The sequence below is a fragment of the Rhodamnia argentea genome, chromosome 10 (assembly GCF_020921035.1).
Source record: "Rhodamnia argentea isolate NSW1041297 chromosome 10, ASM2092103v1, whole genome shotgun sequence".
NCBI classification, from domain to species: Eukaryota; Viridiplantae; Streptophyta; class Magnoliopsida; order Myrtales; family Myrtaceae; genus Rhodamnia; species Rhodamnia argentea.
Window position 1 is genome coordinate 12,351,276 of NC_063159.1, and position 12,984 is coordinate 12,364,259.

The 12,984-nt window shown below is 40.8% G+C and overlaps 1 protein-coding gene across 3 annotated transcripts; it reads left to right on the forward strand.

Moving 5' to 3' along the window:
- Positions 1-11,601: 11,601 nt before the first annotated feature.
- Positions 11,602-12,739, forward strand: LOC115725795. Of its 3 annotated transcripts, none has more exons than XM_030655410.2 (2): positions 11,602-12,158; positions 12,213-12,739. In XM_030655410.2, exons 1-2 carry the CDS (start codon positions 11,772-11,774, stop codon positions 12,435-12,437), a joined length of 612 nt encoding a protein of 203 aa, XP_030511270.1. In that variant the 5' UTR covers positions 11,602-11,771; the 3' UTR covers positions 12,438-12,739. The 3 variants fall into 3 exon arrangements, with proteins under 3 accessions (XP_030511270.1, XP_048127272.1, XP_030511267.1); XM_048271315.1 differs by having other exon boundaries at positions 11,602-12,154; positions 12,209-12,739; XM_030655407.2 differs by having other exon boundaries at positions 11,604-12,739.
- The last annotated feature ends 245 nt before the right edge of the window (positions 12,740-12,984 follow it).

A 12,984-nucleotide genomic window follows, 5' to 3' on the forward strand; every position in this document is an offset into this window, starting at 1 on the left:
CTTGAAGTTGAGGCTAAATTTTGGTCCAAAGTGGATTTTGCAGTGGAAAGTGGACTGCATGTGCTGACAACCAGGAAGAATGCACCAGCACCAGTACTAAAGGCGGCTCTCCTTCGTGAGAAAAATTAAGTGATCGGGAGACTAAATGAGTTATTTTTGATCCCACTATTTGTCAGTAAATGAGAGCTTTATGCAAAACATGTTGTGATGATATGTAGATCTATGATTAAGATTGTATCGTCTCTAACAAGATCGCCATAGAAACATTTCCCATTTATATATTTGATTGAATGAGGTGCGGGATCCATGTGGAATCAACCTGATCTAACGGTGGATTGAGATAGGTCCACGTTATTCGGGTGCACCCAATACTTACTCCTCCCTACCCAATGGATAATTTTTTACCAAATTGTGAACCCTCATGGCCCAAGTGGGGAAAAAAAGCTGTGAACCCTACACAATTGAGAATTTTTCGGCTATATTAGTCACGCTAGAACATGTTTAGCCGTATTAATCTTTTGGGTATATGCAGTCGAAGAAAAGCTAGTCCAAACAAGATTTTTTTTTTTTGCGAAGCGTGAATGATCCATATGATTGTATAGTATGTGTGTCGTATCGGCCTGCGTGATCACAAAAGATGTACGAGAAATATGGTTAAGTGGTTTAAATTGATTTATTCACAATGAATTGTAATTAGAAATATAAAAATAAATGGTCCTTATTTAAGTGTACTGTAAAATTTTTATGATATTATCTTGAAAATCAACTCCGTCGATGGACCCCGAGCTAGCATTCAACGATCGTGCGACTTTTGCATGAAAAGGAGAGACCCCTCAACTCGAGGTTTTGGAATTGCCATATCAGATACCATGCAATGCATAATGCCCTACAATTGAACACATATTCTTACACGACCAACGAGAGATCTCCCTCTCATTCCTCAATCATTTTCCTTCGTTTTTGTAAATTCCCATGTCTGTCCACATGAAAGGCAGCTATAATAGTATGATTAGGGTTAAACAAGAGGTTAGTTAATTGGAGCACACTTTAATGACTTCTTCCCAAGAATTTTTGTCCCTAGCTAGGCGTGGTAACAGCAGCTCACCGTCAATTTGGAATATATATTCTAACCATCGCATGTCTACTAGATCACATCACTCATATTTCGGGAAGGAAACCGGTAGTCTGATAGTCTGACCATACTATCATTATTTCTAACCCCATGATATTTCAATTAATGAGTGATTTATGCAAAACACGCGGTGATGATGTGTGGATCTATGATCAGAAATAACTGACGGTACTATCGGATCGTCAAGAAAGCATTTTCCTTTCAAGAATCCGCAATCCACACTAGATCCTACAAAAATTCAAGTGGCTATACCGTTTCCTTATTGTGATTGACTCTATTCACCATGTCCTCCCGTACAAACCAAGTGTATGCACTCCTTGTATTATTCGATTTGTGAGAGATTTTGACTGGTGGTCGCCTCAAAAGCATAGAGGGAGGATTGTATGACAGCAATAAGGAGGTGGAGGGGTGACGACAGTGGCTAAGCATGACGACATGAGGAGGGGAAAACATAGGGAGGGAGGGAGGGAGGTGGAGTGACGGAGCAAGCAAACAAAGAGAAACAGGGTGATGGTTACAGGCGACAAAGGCGTGTGCAAACGGCAGAAGATGGGCGGCGATGGGGCGCATGCGGGAGGGAGGCTAGCGGCGGTACAAGATTCAAAAGGGATGAGAGAGAGAGAGAGAGAGAGAGAGAGGTTAGGTTGCGTTGGTTGAATTTCTCTATCGGAATGTCTTTTGTCATTTGGAGATAGCTGCATCTCCTAATTATACAGAACCTCCATCCGTGTTCTAATATACTTCTTGAGCACTAGCATGAGGTCTTTGGTTGGGTAATAATAAGTCATGCAACACACAACTAGGTTTTCCGAGAAGAACAAAGAGATCTCTCAAGGGTTGCTCGGTTAGGGCAGCAACTAATGAATTCTTTAGTAAGTACAATCCTTTAATGAAGTGAACGCTTATCTCATAATCGAAAATGATTAAATTATCTATACTTGTAGTTTCTAACTTTGTAGAGCATGAAGTATATCTTTTCCTTAAATATGAAAGGCAAGCGCAACCAACTATATAATATACATGTTAAGCATCCCCCGCACTTAGTATGATTAAAAAACATATACATTTTACTTCATCCTGCTTATGTCTTGAGCTTTTTTAGCTGAATTAATTTACTTGATACTGTACAATATCATGTTTTTTCTATCCCACAAACAATATATAATAATTAAGTAAAAATTATTGTGAGGTCCACTCTTTTAAGAATTCGTGGCTCACAACATAAAATGCGCAAAAGAGTTGGTTAATGGGGCATTAAGGATGCAAAATTAGCCTATCATACCAACTCAAAAAGTCTACTGGGTAAAAGTTCAAGTTCATAAGCAGATGGATACTACATCTACAATACGAAAACATTCATCGAAATTCATATTTAGGTGACGTGGGATGCACCTTATGATATCATAAGGTGAACATGATGCATATCTAAACTAAAAACTATTTGCTATAAAAAATCTTAGTTAGAACTCTCGGGATTGTCTCTCAAAAGCAATTGTCTTTATGTGTTAGATAGTGAAAAATACTGGAAATCCAGAAACAAGATGATTGGCTAATTGAAGCATTAAGGGTAAAACAATTCACGCTCTAAAGAATTTGAAGTTCTTAAGCAGATGGAGATTATAAAGACAGCCATTGCATCCGCATCTGAAGGATGTGATAGGATGAGATTATCTTGCAAATTAAGAATTGGAGCATATGGTCCAATATGCCATCATCCAGACCCAGCTCCTGTAGCCAAAGAAAACGGATGCCCTCGTATCTTTTCGTCGGCTTAGTCAGCAAGAAATTGCGGTCTTCAGTCAAAAAGCTTCAGCTTCTTTGCTTGCCTAAAGCAAATCTTTAGTGCTTGAAGTGGAGATGTTTGACTGAAATTAGAGGGCCACAGTACAACCGTACTATAACATGACATGTAACCCTAACGCCTAAGAATAAAAGCAAAACCTTCATGGATATGACACTATTTCACAACTTGGAGAACCTTCTTTTGTTCTCATTAGAGAGAAATTTGATCAATGTTTCGATCCGTTGTGTTCTTTATGGATGATCAAACCCCTTTATACGTTTCACCAAGAAGAGACTGCATCAAAGTCTTCACTTCTTCTGCTTTTGTTAGCACCCTTTGCTTAAAGTAGCACTAGAAAAGCAAAATATGGCATTATCTACTCCGAAGGGCTTCTCATTCGATGCCTCTTTGCTCTGTAACGTGGCCATCTTTAAATGAAGGCAAATATTCTTTTTAATCAAGCAATATCAATTGCAGCAATATTCAAAATGCTGGGACGGAATCCAGTGTGGACACTTTGTTATATATCGATAGGCTGCTCTATGGTTTGCGGTTTAATTTTTTTCGCTGAGTTATCTCATGCTGCCGTGCATTGCATACATAAAAAAAAGTGAACTAACCATTGATCACACCCTGAGTGATGATTCAAGTTGACTGGTTTTAGCTGCAAGATGATGATGTAGCTTTGATAGAACACCTTCAAGTTATATAACGTGATTAGCGACCGCACCATTCTTAGCGTATTCTCTGTAGAGAAGGCTAGGGTTTCAATATGGCAAGCATAACATTTACATGTACCGGCAAAAATTTCATCCAGGAACTGCTCTTTATCAGTGAAACTACACGACTCAAGGCCCACATCGACATATTGTTTAATGGAGTAGCAGACGATGAACGTTGAGTGAGAGAGAGAGAGAGAGAGAGGGGGAGAGAGAAGGCTCCAAAGGCTGGTTGCAGAAAAAGTAGCTCCAATTTTGACATGACAGCCTTGTTAATGGAAAGGCGAAAGAATTACGCAGGACACGCACCTTTACCCTAAAGCATGACATTATTCTCGGCATAATAATAGAGAACAAATGATAAAGAAACATCAGCTGCATGTTTCTTAAAAGTCGAGTATCATGAAGGTCTCGCATGTGAGAGGAACTTGTTTTGCAATGGTAACTTGTTCTAGGTCCAAATTTAATTCCAGGAAGAAGAATGCAAATTGCGATTGAAATTTATATATTTGTTACGTGATTAATTACATAGATAGTTCAACCTTCTCCACCCAAGGACTTGACTTTCTGGAAAGGGTCTCTTCTTTTTCCAGATTGTAGCTTGACCTTCTGAATTCATTCCCATACTCAATGTTTTGAAGAGGAAAAGAATTAGATTTCTTTCCACAAGAGTGATTGTACATATCTTCATTCACCGTGTTAAAGAAAGGCGTGATTGATTATTCAAAAAGCTTCTATCTTTGATGAGACGTGTTTGGTATGCCATACATTTGGTCACTAGTTGAACAATCAAATAAAGAACTTTTATAGCTCGCGATGCATTGGCTGTCGTCTTGTCATGAGAAATCGATTAAAAAAAATTAGATTATTCTAAGTTTACTATGCTTAATGAGCGCAAGGGGGCAATTGTTCAGACTATTGAACATAACAACATTTCGCTTCATCAAACACTTACTCAAAAGGTTAAAAATGCTTCCAACAAGCTGTTTGTGGAGAGCTTATTTGAGTCATCAATCGGCATGTGCTTGCATTACTTTGTTACAACCGCCATGAGAGATTAAAGATAAACAAAGGGGTTAGAAAAAGATCTGAGAGAATCATGGAATCTGGCTAAGTTGTAGTTATCCTCAAAAGGAGGAAACGAGATGAAGATATGACATGATAAAAAGGAGAGGGCCTATAAAACCCTATTTATTGCAGAAAGTTGGTGTTCCTTTTAAGATAAAAGTAACTCACTTTTAAGCTCTTTTGATGTGGCTGGTGTTGAATCCTTCATTGCAGGTGGAGCATCGACACATGAATCTTTAGGTACAATTAGTGGGCTCACCTTTTTCCAACTCCGGGCTTAGAAAATTAAAAGTTTGTTAGTGAAGCTTAGGGAACAAATTCTGTACGCAAACGATTGGTAAAGGGTCACATGGGTATGTCCTTCAGATAACATGGAAGTCTTTATGGAAAAAAGATAGACAAACTCGATTTTGTTCAGTGTTATGAAAACCAAAAATTGAAAATGTACTCATTGGTGGACCTCGCGGAAGGCCTTGTTTGATACTTAATTGACTACGATATAAGGCAATAGCTAGCTCATGAGCAATTATGTGCACAATTTTTCAAATCGATTCAGTCATAAATTATTGTTGCCCTATTTATTAACATAAAGTAATGATCATTCGGCCTTAAAATCTATTAATTAAGTTTGCTTGGATAACATTTTACACACAACCATATAAAAAAAAATGTAAATCCAAGCATTTGTCGACTCTAACAGATATATGTTTTAGGTTATCACTTATCAAATTGAGATTGGTATAAATATGTAGTTGCTTGAAATATTTAAGTGAAGTGGTAACTCTCATTAGAGAAGGATTTTTCTAGCGGATGAGGATTTCACGATTGAAATTTTGCGACCTTTGTTGGAAGATGTTGGAACCCTGATCTCTGCCACTTCACCATCTTTTCCATTCTTTACCAGCCATGATCTCATCCTTCTTGGGAAGCTTTTATGACCACCATGGTAGCTTTAAGCTTTATCTAGATGTCTTTTGGAGCTGGTTATTGCACCGACACATCTCCAAACACGCGTCGAATGCACCTTTGGTTCTTTGAATTTAAAATTTGTCGAGCGTCAGCTTCTCTTAAGCTGCAAATAGCGCGGAGGATGTGCATGGAAGGCGAAAGAGAAATGGGAAAATGATTAGGCCCATTTGGTTCCTCAGACTGAGATTAGAATTTAATCCAGCAGCACAGTTACATCACAGCCCTAAAAGTTACAACCCCGTCCAAACAGTTTGTCACCCTCGCTGGTGCTCCCGTCAACGGCCTCGCGACGGCTCCATCATCGTTCATCAGTAGCCGAGCTTGCTTATGATCGCACATCGATCTTAGCCCCTCTTCCCCCAAAGCCTACCTAGCTTGTCTAGCGCTAGTAGACTCTCTCTCTCTCTCTCTCTCTCTCTCTCTCTCACACACACACACATTCTCAAGGCTCTAGCGAGAAAACTTTCATCACCAAGAAAACCCTTATCCTTTAAGGCTACATTGTTTCAAGGAAAATACTTCCGAAAAAACATTTTTGGAATTTTCGGTTTTTGGTTTGCAAAAAATAATCTAATCAAGGAAAATATTTTCACTTATAAAAAAAAACCTTCAAATGACGAAACATTTTCTCTCATCTTTCCCATCTCCACACCTTCATATTCATTTTTTAATTAATTTTTTATTTTTCTTGTATTTCCTTTTATTTTCGAGTTTCTTTTACTTTTAATTTTTTTCTTTTTTTTTTCTTCCTCTGCCAATCGCCGACCATGCGGGCGAGACACAAACTCGCCCGAGGTCGGCGATGCTCAACATTCACGATCACATCATCATCTTGTTCTTTTTTACCCCTTTCACTTTCTTCATTTTGATCGATCTATTTGAAAATCCTCATTTAACAAGAAATATTTTATACTTTTGTGCATAGATACTATATACATTAGCTTCAAAAAAAGTGCAGGAAAAGTCCTAAACTTATTACATTGGTGCCAATTTAATCCTAAACCTGTTAATAGTGCCAATTTAGTCATAAACCTTTTGATCTAGAGCCAATTCAATGATTCCCGTTGATTTTGGTCGGATATTGCCGACATGGACGCTAAAAGCCTATATGACATGACCAGTGCCGACGTAGACATTTTAAAAATAATTTTCAAATTTTTTATTATATTTTCTTTTTCCTTTCCTTTTTTCCTTTCTATTGTTTCTAGTTTCTTTTTCAACTTTCCTCCAGTGGCCAACAAGGGCTGGCCTCACTCGACTCACCGGAGAGAACGTGGCCCTTGTAGTCACGAGCGAGGGTCGGCATCACTAGGCGAGGTCAAATGCCGGCGAGGCCGCCTATCGCCTGGGTGAAGTCGGCCTTGCCAAATCTAGTGGGTCGAAAAGCGACATAGGCGTTCGCCCTCGCCCCGGCGCTCGAGGGCCATGATCGACTCCGACGAGGCCATCCCTAGAAAAAAAGTGAAACTTATTAAAAAAATCTCACGTCAACACGGGTTGTACGGAGTAGGCCATCTAGCTTCCATGTCAACAATATCCAACTAAAATTAGCCGGAAGAACCGCATTGGCTCTACGTCAAAATGTTTAGGACTAAATTAGCACCGTTAAAAAGTTTAAAATTAAATTGGCACCAATGCAATAGGTTTAGGAATTTTCCAACCCTTCCCCATTAGCTTCTCTAAATAATGCATGGCATACATAGTTGTGCTCTTTATAATGGTTGAGCTTTTTACAATTTATAGAAAAGCCCGTGCTATACCCGGGCACACACCTAGTTTATAGAAAAGCCCTTACTATCTCAAATGATTAATGACAATGCGAATTTGATAAATATCTAGCACAGAAGTTTGAGATTAAAAAAAAATGAATCCATTAAAATTCTTTGCATCGAGCAATTTTACGATGGTCTCATTTGATATTTGATATGTACGAAAATGACAACATAATTCCCGTCAAACATCACATGAGCAGCTGACATTACAAACTACTTAATGCTCTCTTGCTTGACAACATCACTTGTGTTTTTATGCCTGCCTTATGAAGGCAATATCAACTGAGCCATAACTCCTCCTCCTGCTCCTCCTCGCACTACCCAACGTCACCAGAACAACGGAAACTAGAGAAAACGGAGAAAATCGAAGCCTTTTTCTTGCCCAAAAATGAAAAAAAAAAAAAAAAGCAGACAGATATTGGCATCAAGGAACAAAACAAAACAAAGGACAGACAAAGTTTCCACAGCTCGAACTTTGCAGTTCGCAGACTTTAAGAAAAGGAGTGCTACAGCAACCTTTCGGTCTATAATGTAACTAGAGACCTTGACATTGCATGAAAGTAAGGGCTCTTGCGGGATCCGGTTCTATCCTTCATGTTTATGGTTGCGAATCCAAAAAAATTACATAACTTGAGTTCTGATCTTGTGGTCATTCTTTCTTTATTTCTTTTGTCCTTTCATGAGACAAAAGCGAAGTCCCCCTTTGGTGTGAAGGAACGTTCCCAGAGGCACGGCTTTTATTTGGGACTGATCATTTGAGAGTGATGATTGAGGGATCCGAGGAGAGGGGTGAGAGTACGTCATGTGCTTGTTGTTTGACACGTACATTGTGCATGGGATTGAGCGAAGGCATCTCAGAAAGGGCCGGTCAAAAGAGAACACACACACACACGCCAGCGATCGAGGATGAGCAGGAGATGGTAAAGTGTGTGGGATAAGATCGTTGGAACTCAATGCTGCTTTTGATGAACGTTCGGTCGTTCTCCAAGATTGCTTTCGATTTCAATTTGAGAGAAGAACGACAGCCCTAAGGTTGAATGAGCGGCTTAAATACGTCGAGGAGAGAAATTTGAGTGGAGAGAAAGCAAGCAATTTGGAGTAACAAGAAAGCAAACCTCTCTATTAACTAGATCAACCGATAGATTGATCGATCGGATAGGTTGAGTCGGGTCAAGGTTCGAGTTTGGATTCAAATCGAACTGGTATGAACAAGATTGATCCTTTCTAGTTCCCTTTCATTCTGCAAAATGGTTCTTCCTTTATGCAACGATCTCATGGGATGATTTGGAATAAAATCCTCGAGAATAGGGGCAATTGATTACAGGGTCTGAAATTCTCAGTTTTTTTTTTTTTTTTATCATGAAACCTACCCCGTAAATCCTAGAAGTAACCTTGGAATTGAACTTGTCAGTACGGTCCTATTTCAAGGTCTATTTGAAAATGGATAATTCTTTTTTTTTTTAGTTTCATTTTTTATTCTGTGAATGGATAAACTTGTCTTGTTTCGTGGACTACGCGAAAAATGCTAATTTCTGTTTTTTTTTTTAAGTTTTATCTTCTATTCTTTGAATGCTTGTCCTATTAGTTTACCAAACAATGAGAAGAAAAATATCCCCTTTTAATAATCAAGATAAATTACAGTCATAGCAAAAAAGTACAGAAACGAAACGTTGAGAAGTAAAATATCGGCACAAAACAAACAGGTACCAAACTATTCCCTTAGTCGAGCAAAATGAAATTTAAAGCAACAGCAGAAATCCCCATCTGTCAAAAGCAATAATCCATCATAAGACGAACTCATGACATGAAAAAAACATTAAAAATACGAGATGTAAGAGTAAAAAGAGAGCATAAAGGTTATCTCCATTCGGTTCTGGCGCCATACCCATACTGATAATAGATGATTCCAAAAATTTAGAACCGAGAACCGGCTTGATAGGGCTGGTTCAATCTGGCCCTAGGGTCTATCCAGGACCGGTGGTCATCCATAGGAGGAAACTTTAAAACAAACGGGTGCCACTTCATAAGTTATTGAGAAGGTCGATTCCCAGTCCCAGGGTCTTCCCAAAACCAGTGCTCACACTAGGAGACAACTTTGAAAAACTTTAGTGCCACTCCATAGGTTATTGAGTCTAGGTGATCAAGTTCATGTTTTATTTTGGAACATGGTCAATCTCGGTAGGTAAACAATTGTGTGTGTGTGTTCATTTTAGGTTTTTCAAAAACGTATTCGGTTCATGAAAATAGAAATGTCAATATAAGCACAAAAACTCATTAGAACTATGTTCGGTCAGGTGTTTTCAAAATTAAATTGCATGTTTCCTTTGGAGAGTTGCCTACCTTGTCATCCAGAATGGAAATTCTGAAAAGAGAAATTGCTTTCGGTCTCTAGACAAAATAAAAGTCAAAACGGTTATCTTATTTCTAGTTGAAAATAATTTTCAATGGGGAAATGCTTTCCTAACAATACTGTCAAAAACAATATAATCTCAACTGTAAATTCATACACCATAACCGCGTATTTTGCATAAAGTAATTATTGATTGGAAGATCGTATGATCGGAAATATTTGGTGGTATTGTTAGACTATCATGCTAACAGCTTCCTTTCTAATATGTGAGCAAAAACTTTCCAAGTGATGTTCAATCCATCTATCCTTTTTTTCCTTTTTGTACGCAGTGCTTTCGACACAATGAATCTTTATGTTCTTCAAAAGAATCTTGTGATACATATATACATATATACATATGCGAAAGAGATTGTCTTAACGAACACCGGGCCACAGTCGCTACAACGATCTTGTCGTTTTCGCTTACCAACCAAAGAAAGAAAAGGAACATTAGTGAGACGTTTTGAGACCTACAAGTGCCTGTATATTGTTTCTTCTTCTTGTCCTTTTTCTTCCACCCGTTTATTCGGGCCGTGGGCTTGGTCCTGGTTGATTGGCTGGCCCGCTGTCCCAACACCTCATGCCCATTTAAGTGCTTTCTACAATCCAAGCTCTCGTCACGATTCAACGTAAAGTGTTCTAAGAGAATGCACAGGCACGGGGATTTAAATTCGGAGTACGAGATGAAAGGGCCGACATGCTTAGGATGATTAGATGAAAAGCTTGATTATTAAATTCACAAGTATGAGTAAATCCTAATTGTAGAGGGTGTACCACGCCATGTACGAGGTGTGACCGGTAGGCTAATCGGAGCCACACCCGCTAGAGCATGCTTTCGTGGGTTATATGGTTGAAAAGCGTATGGACCGGGCGGGGAGCAGGAATGCACGAGCAAAAGGCCGGTTCGGTCACGTGCTAAAATGGACAGCCCACCTAAACGATCGGGACGGTTTACTTTCCGGGCCCCACAGCCTGAGCTCAGGTCTGTCGCGATTAGCTTAATCCGATGTTTACGATGTCATCAACCATCATTAGCTTAATTACGGACGACTAAAACCAAGGATTTCAACCGCCTCTTTCTTGATTAATTTTTGCTTATTCAGGCAGTAATGGTGATTGGCTACCTTTTAAGAGCTAGCTTCCAAGGCAATTTTGCACTCAACATATATATGCGCGTGGTATATGTTGAGTGCCGTTAAAGAATTGATTTGTGTACGCATGAATTTTGTGTACGATACAACCTCAGCTCTCAATACATTGAGTGCAATGCAATCTCACGTTCGGATCACCAATTCAAGTTTTGGCTCCCGTATGAATTAAAATCATGAAGTTAAGTGAAGTATTTCGTGGATTTGAGATTTGTCTGTTATTTAAGGTGAGCGTCGTCGCCGATACGAAAAATTTTTCCTACGTATCATGGGTGATTGTGTTGCGAAATCCGAATAACGGCCTTTATCTAAAATGATTACGAGCTAGATTTGCGCCCGATGAAACAAGAGGAGGTCGTATATTGCGTGTCCACACGAAATTGTACAAATCCCTCTCTGGAAGACCTCAGTTAAACCCGCCAATCACATTCAAAAAAATTCAAATAAAAGAGATCCACGTCAGCGCACCCCCATCGCCGTCCACGTCACAGTCACTGTCAGCACTATCATCCACCTACTATTTCCTTTCCTTTTCCTTTTTTTTTAATCTTTCTCCTCCGCCCACCATAATTTCCAAGAAACCAGCAGCAGCCGCCCTCTTATCCGTTTTCCGCGACCGGCAACCTGCTACTCCCCGCAACGCCTCTCGCTCTCACACCCCCCATCGCCAACTCGGCTCCCCCGGTAACCCACCGGTTGCCCACCGCATCCCCATAAAGCACCCTAACAACCCAGGGTCCACAACCATCTTCCCAATCTCTCTGTGAAAGTTCCATGAAGCATCGCGAGCCATGAGCTCTCTCACCAAGCTCGGGACCGCCCTCACGGTGGTCTTCGTTGTCTGTGTCGTGGCACTGGCTGCTCAGATCCTCTGGGTCCTATTGCGCAGCCGAAAGTTCCGGCAGCGGAGCCTCGCTGGCGCCGGAGGGAGAGGAGACCATGAGTCCGCCGGCGTGGGGGCCTTCCACGCGCCGCCGTCGAAGGAGTTGCTCTACTTCTTCTGCTGGAATAACCAGTCGAGGGTCGAGCCCCATGGGGCTACTGGAAACCGAACGGTGATCGACGACCCGGAAGATGACGACGGCGACGAGCTGGCCAAGTGGCAGAGGTTTTACGGACCTCCGAGGCTGCTGTTCACCATCAATGAAGAAGAGAGAGAGGACGCTGTGGATTCCGATTGCGGTGGCAATATCAAGAGCAAGAGCGGTTCGTCTTCTTGGGAGAAGATCGATGACAAGAAGAGGGTGTGCCTGAGGGAGCGCCTCGCGGAGGTCGACGACGAGGCTCCGCCGGGAGAAGCGGCGGCGGCGGCGGTCATCGTGGAGGTGGACGAGGGGGTGACGCCGTTCTCGACGCCGTGCTCGTCACCGGCCTACTTCACTCCTTCGCCTTCGCCTGCTCGGGATGATCGTCAGGCGCCGACGACGGTTGCGATTGTTTTGGATGGTGAAAGCTAGCACCGGGCGTTTGATCATGTAAAAATGGCGGTTATGGGATATACAGACTGAGATGATGATGATTCCGTTTGTTTTAGGCCCAACTGGTTGCCGGCGGCTGTCGCCGGGGGGAAGAGGCCCGACTGGTGATCCCGGCGGCTGTCGCCGTCCGAAGTCTGTTGAACAATTCGCAATGTATGGATGGTAGTGTAGAATAAAATACGAGTTTTTGTGATCCCTCATTTGACTTGCGTTGACTAAAAGTCGTCTTGACCATGGCTGAGTTTGATCGAATAATCAATTTGCGCGGTCCAATTTGATCATATTTCACGACATCAGGCACATTATTTTGTATAGTCTGAGGCGGCTAGATTGGCATGGAGGATAGCTTAGAGAAAAAAATATTATAAAAAATATTACTCGATTTGATGAACGGGGTCTTCTATTTCATATGATACTCCTCCCACTGCCCAACATCTCAATAATTCTCAACCACCGATTATAAATATATTTATGGGCTTTGTTTCGCCTAAGTGGAGTTGACATGCCTAGGCAAACCGCGTCAAGT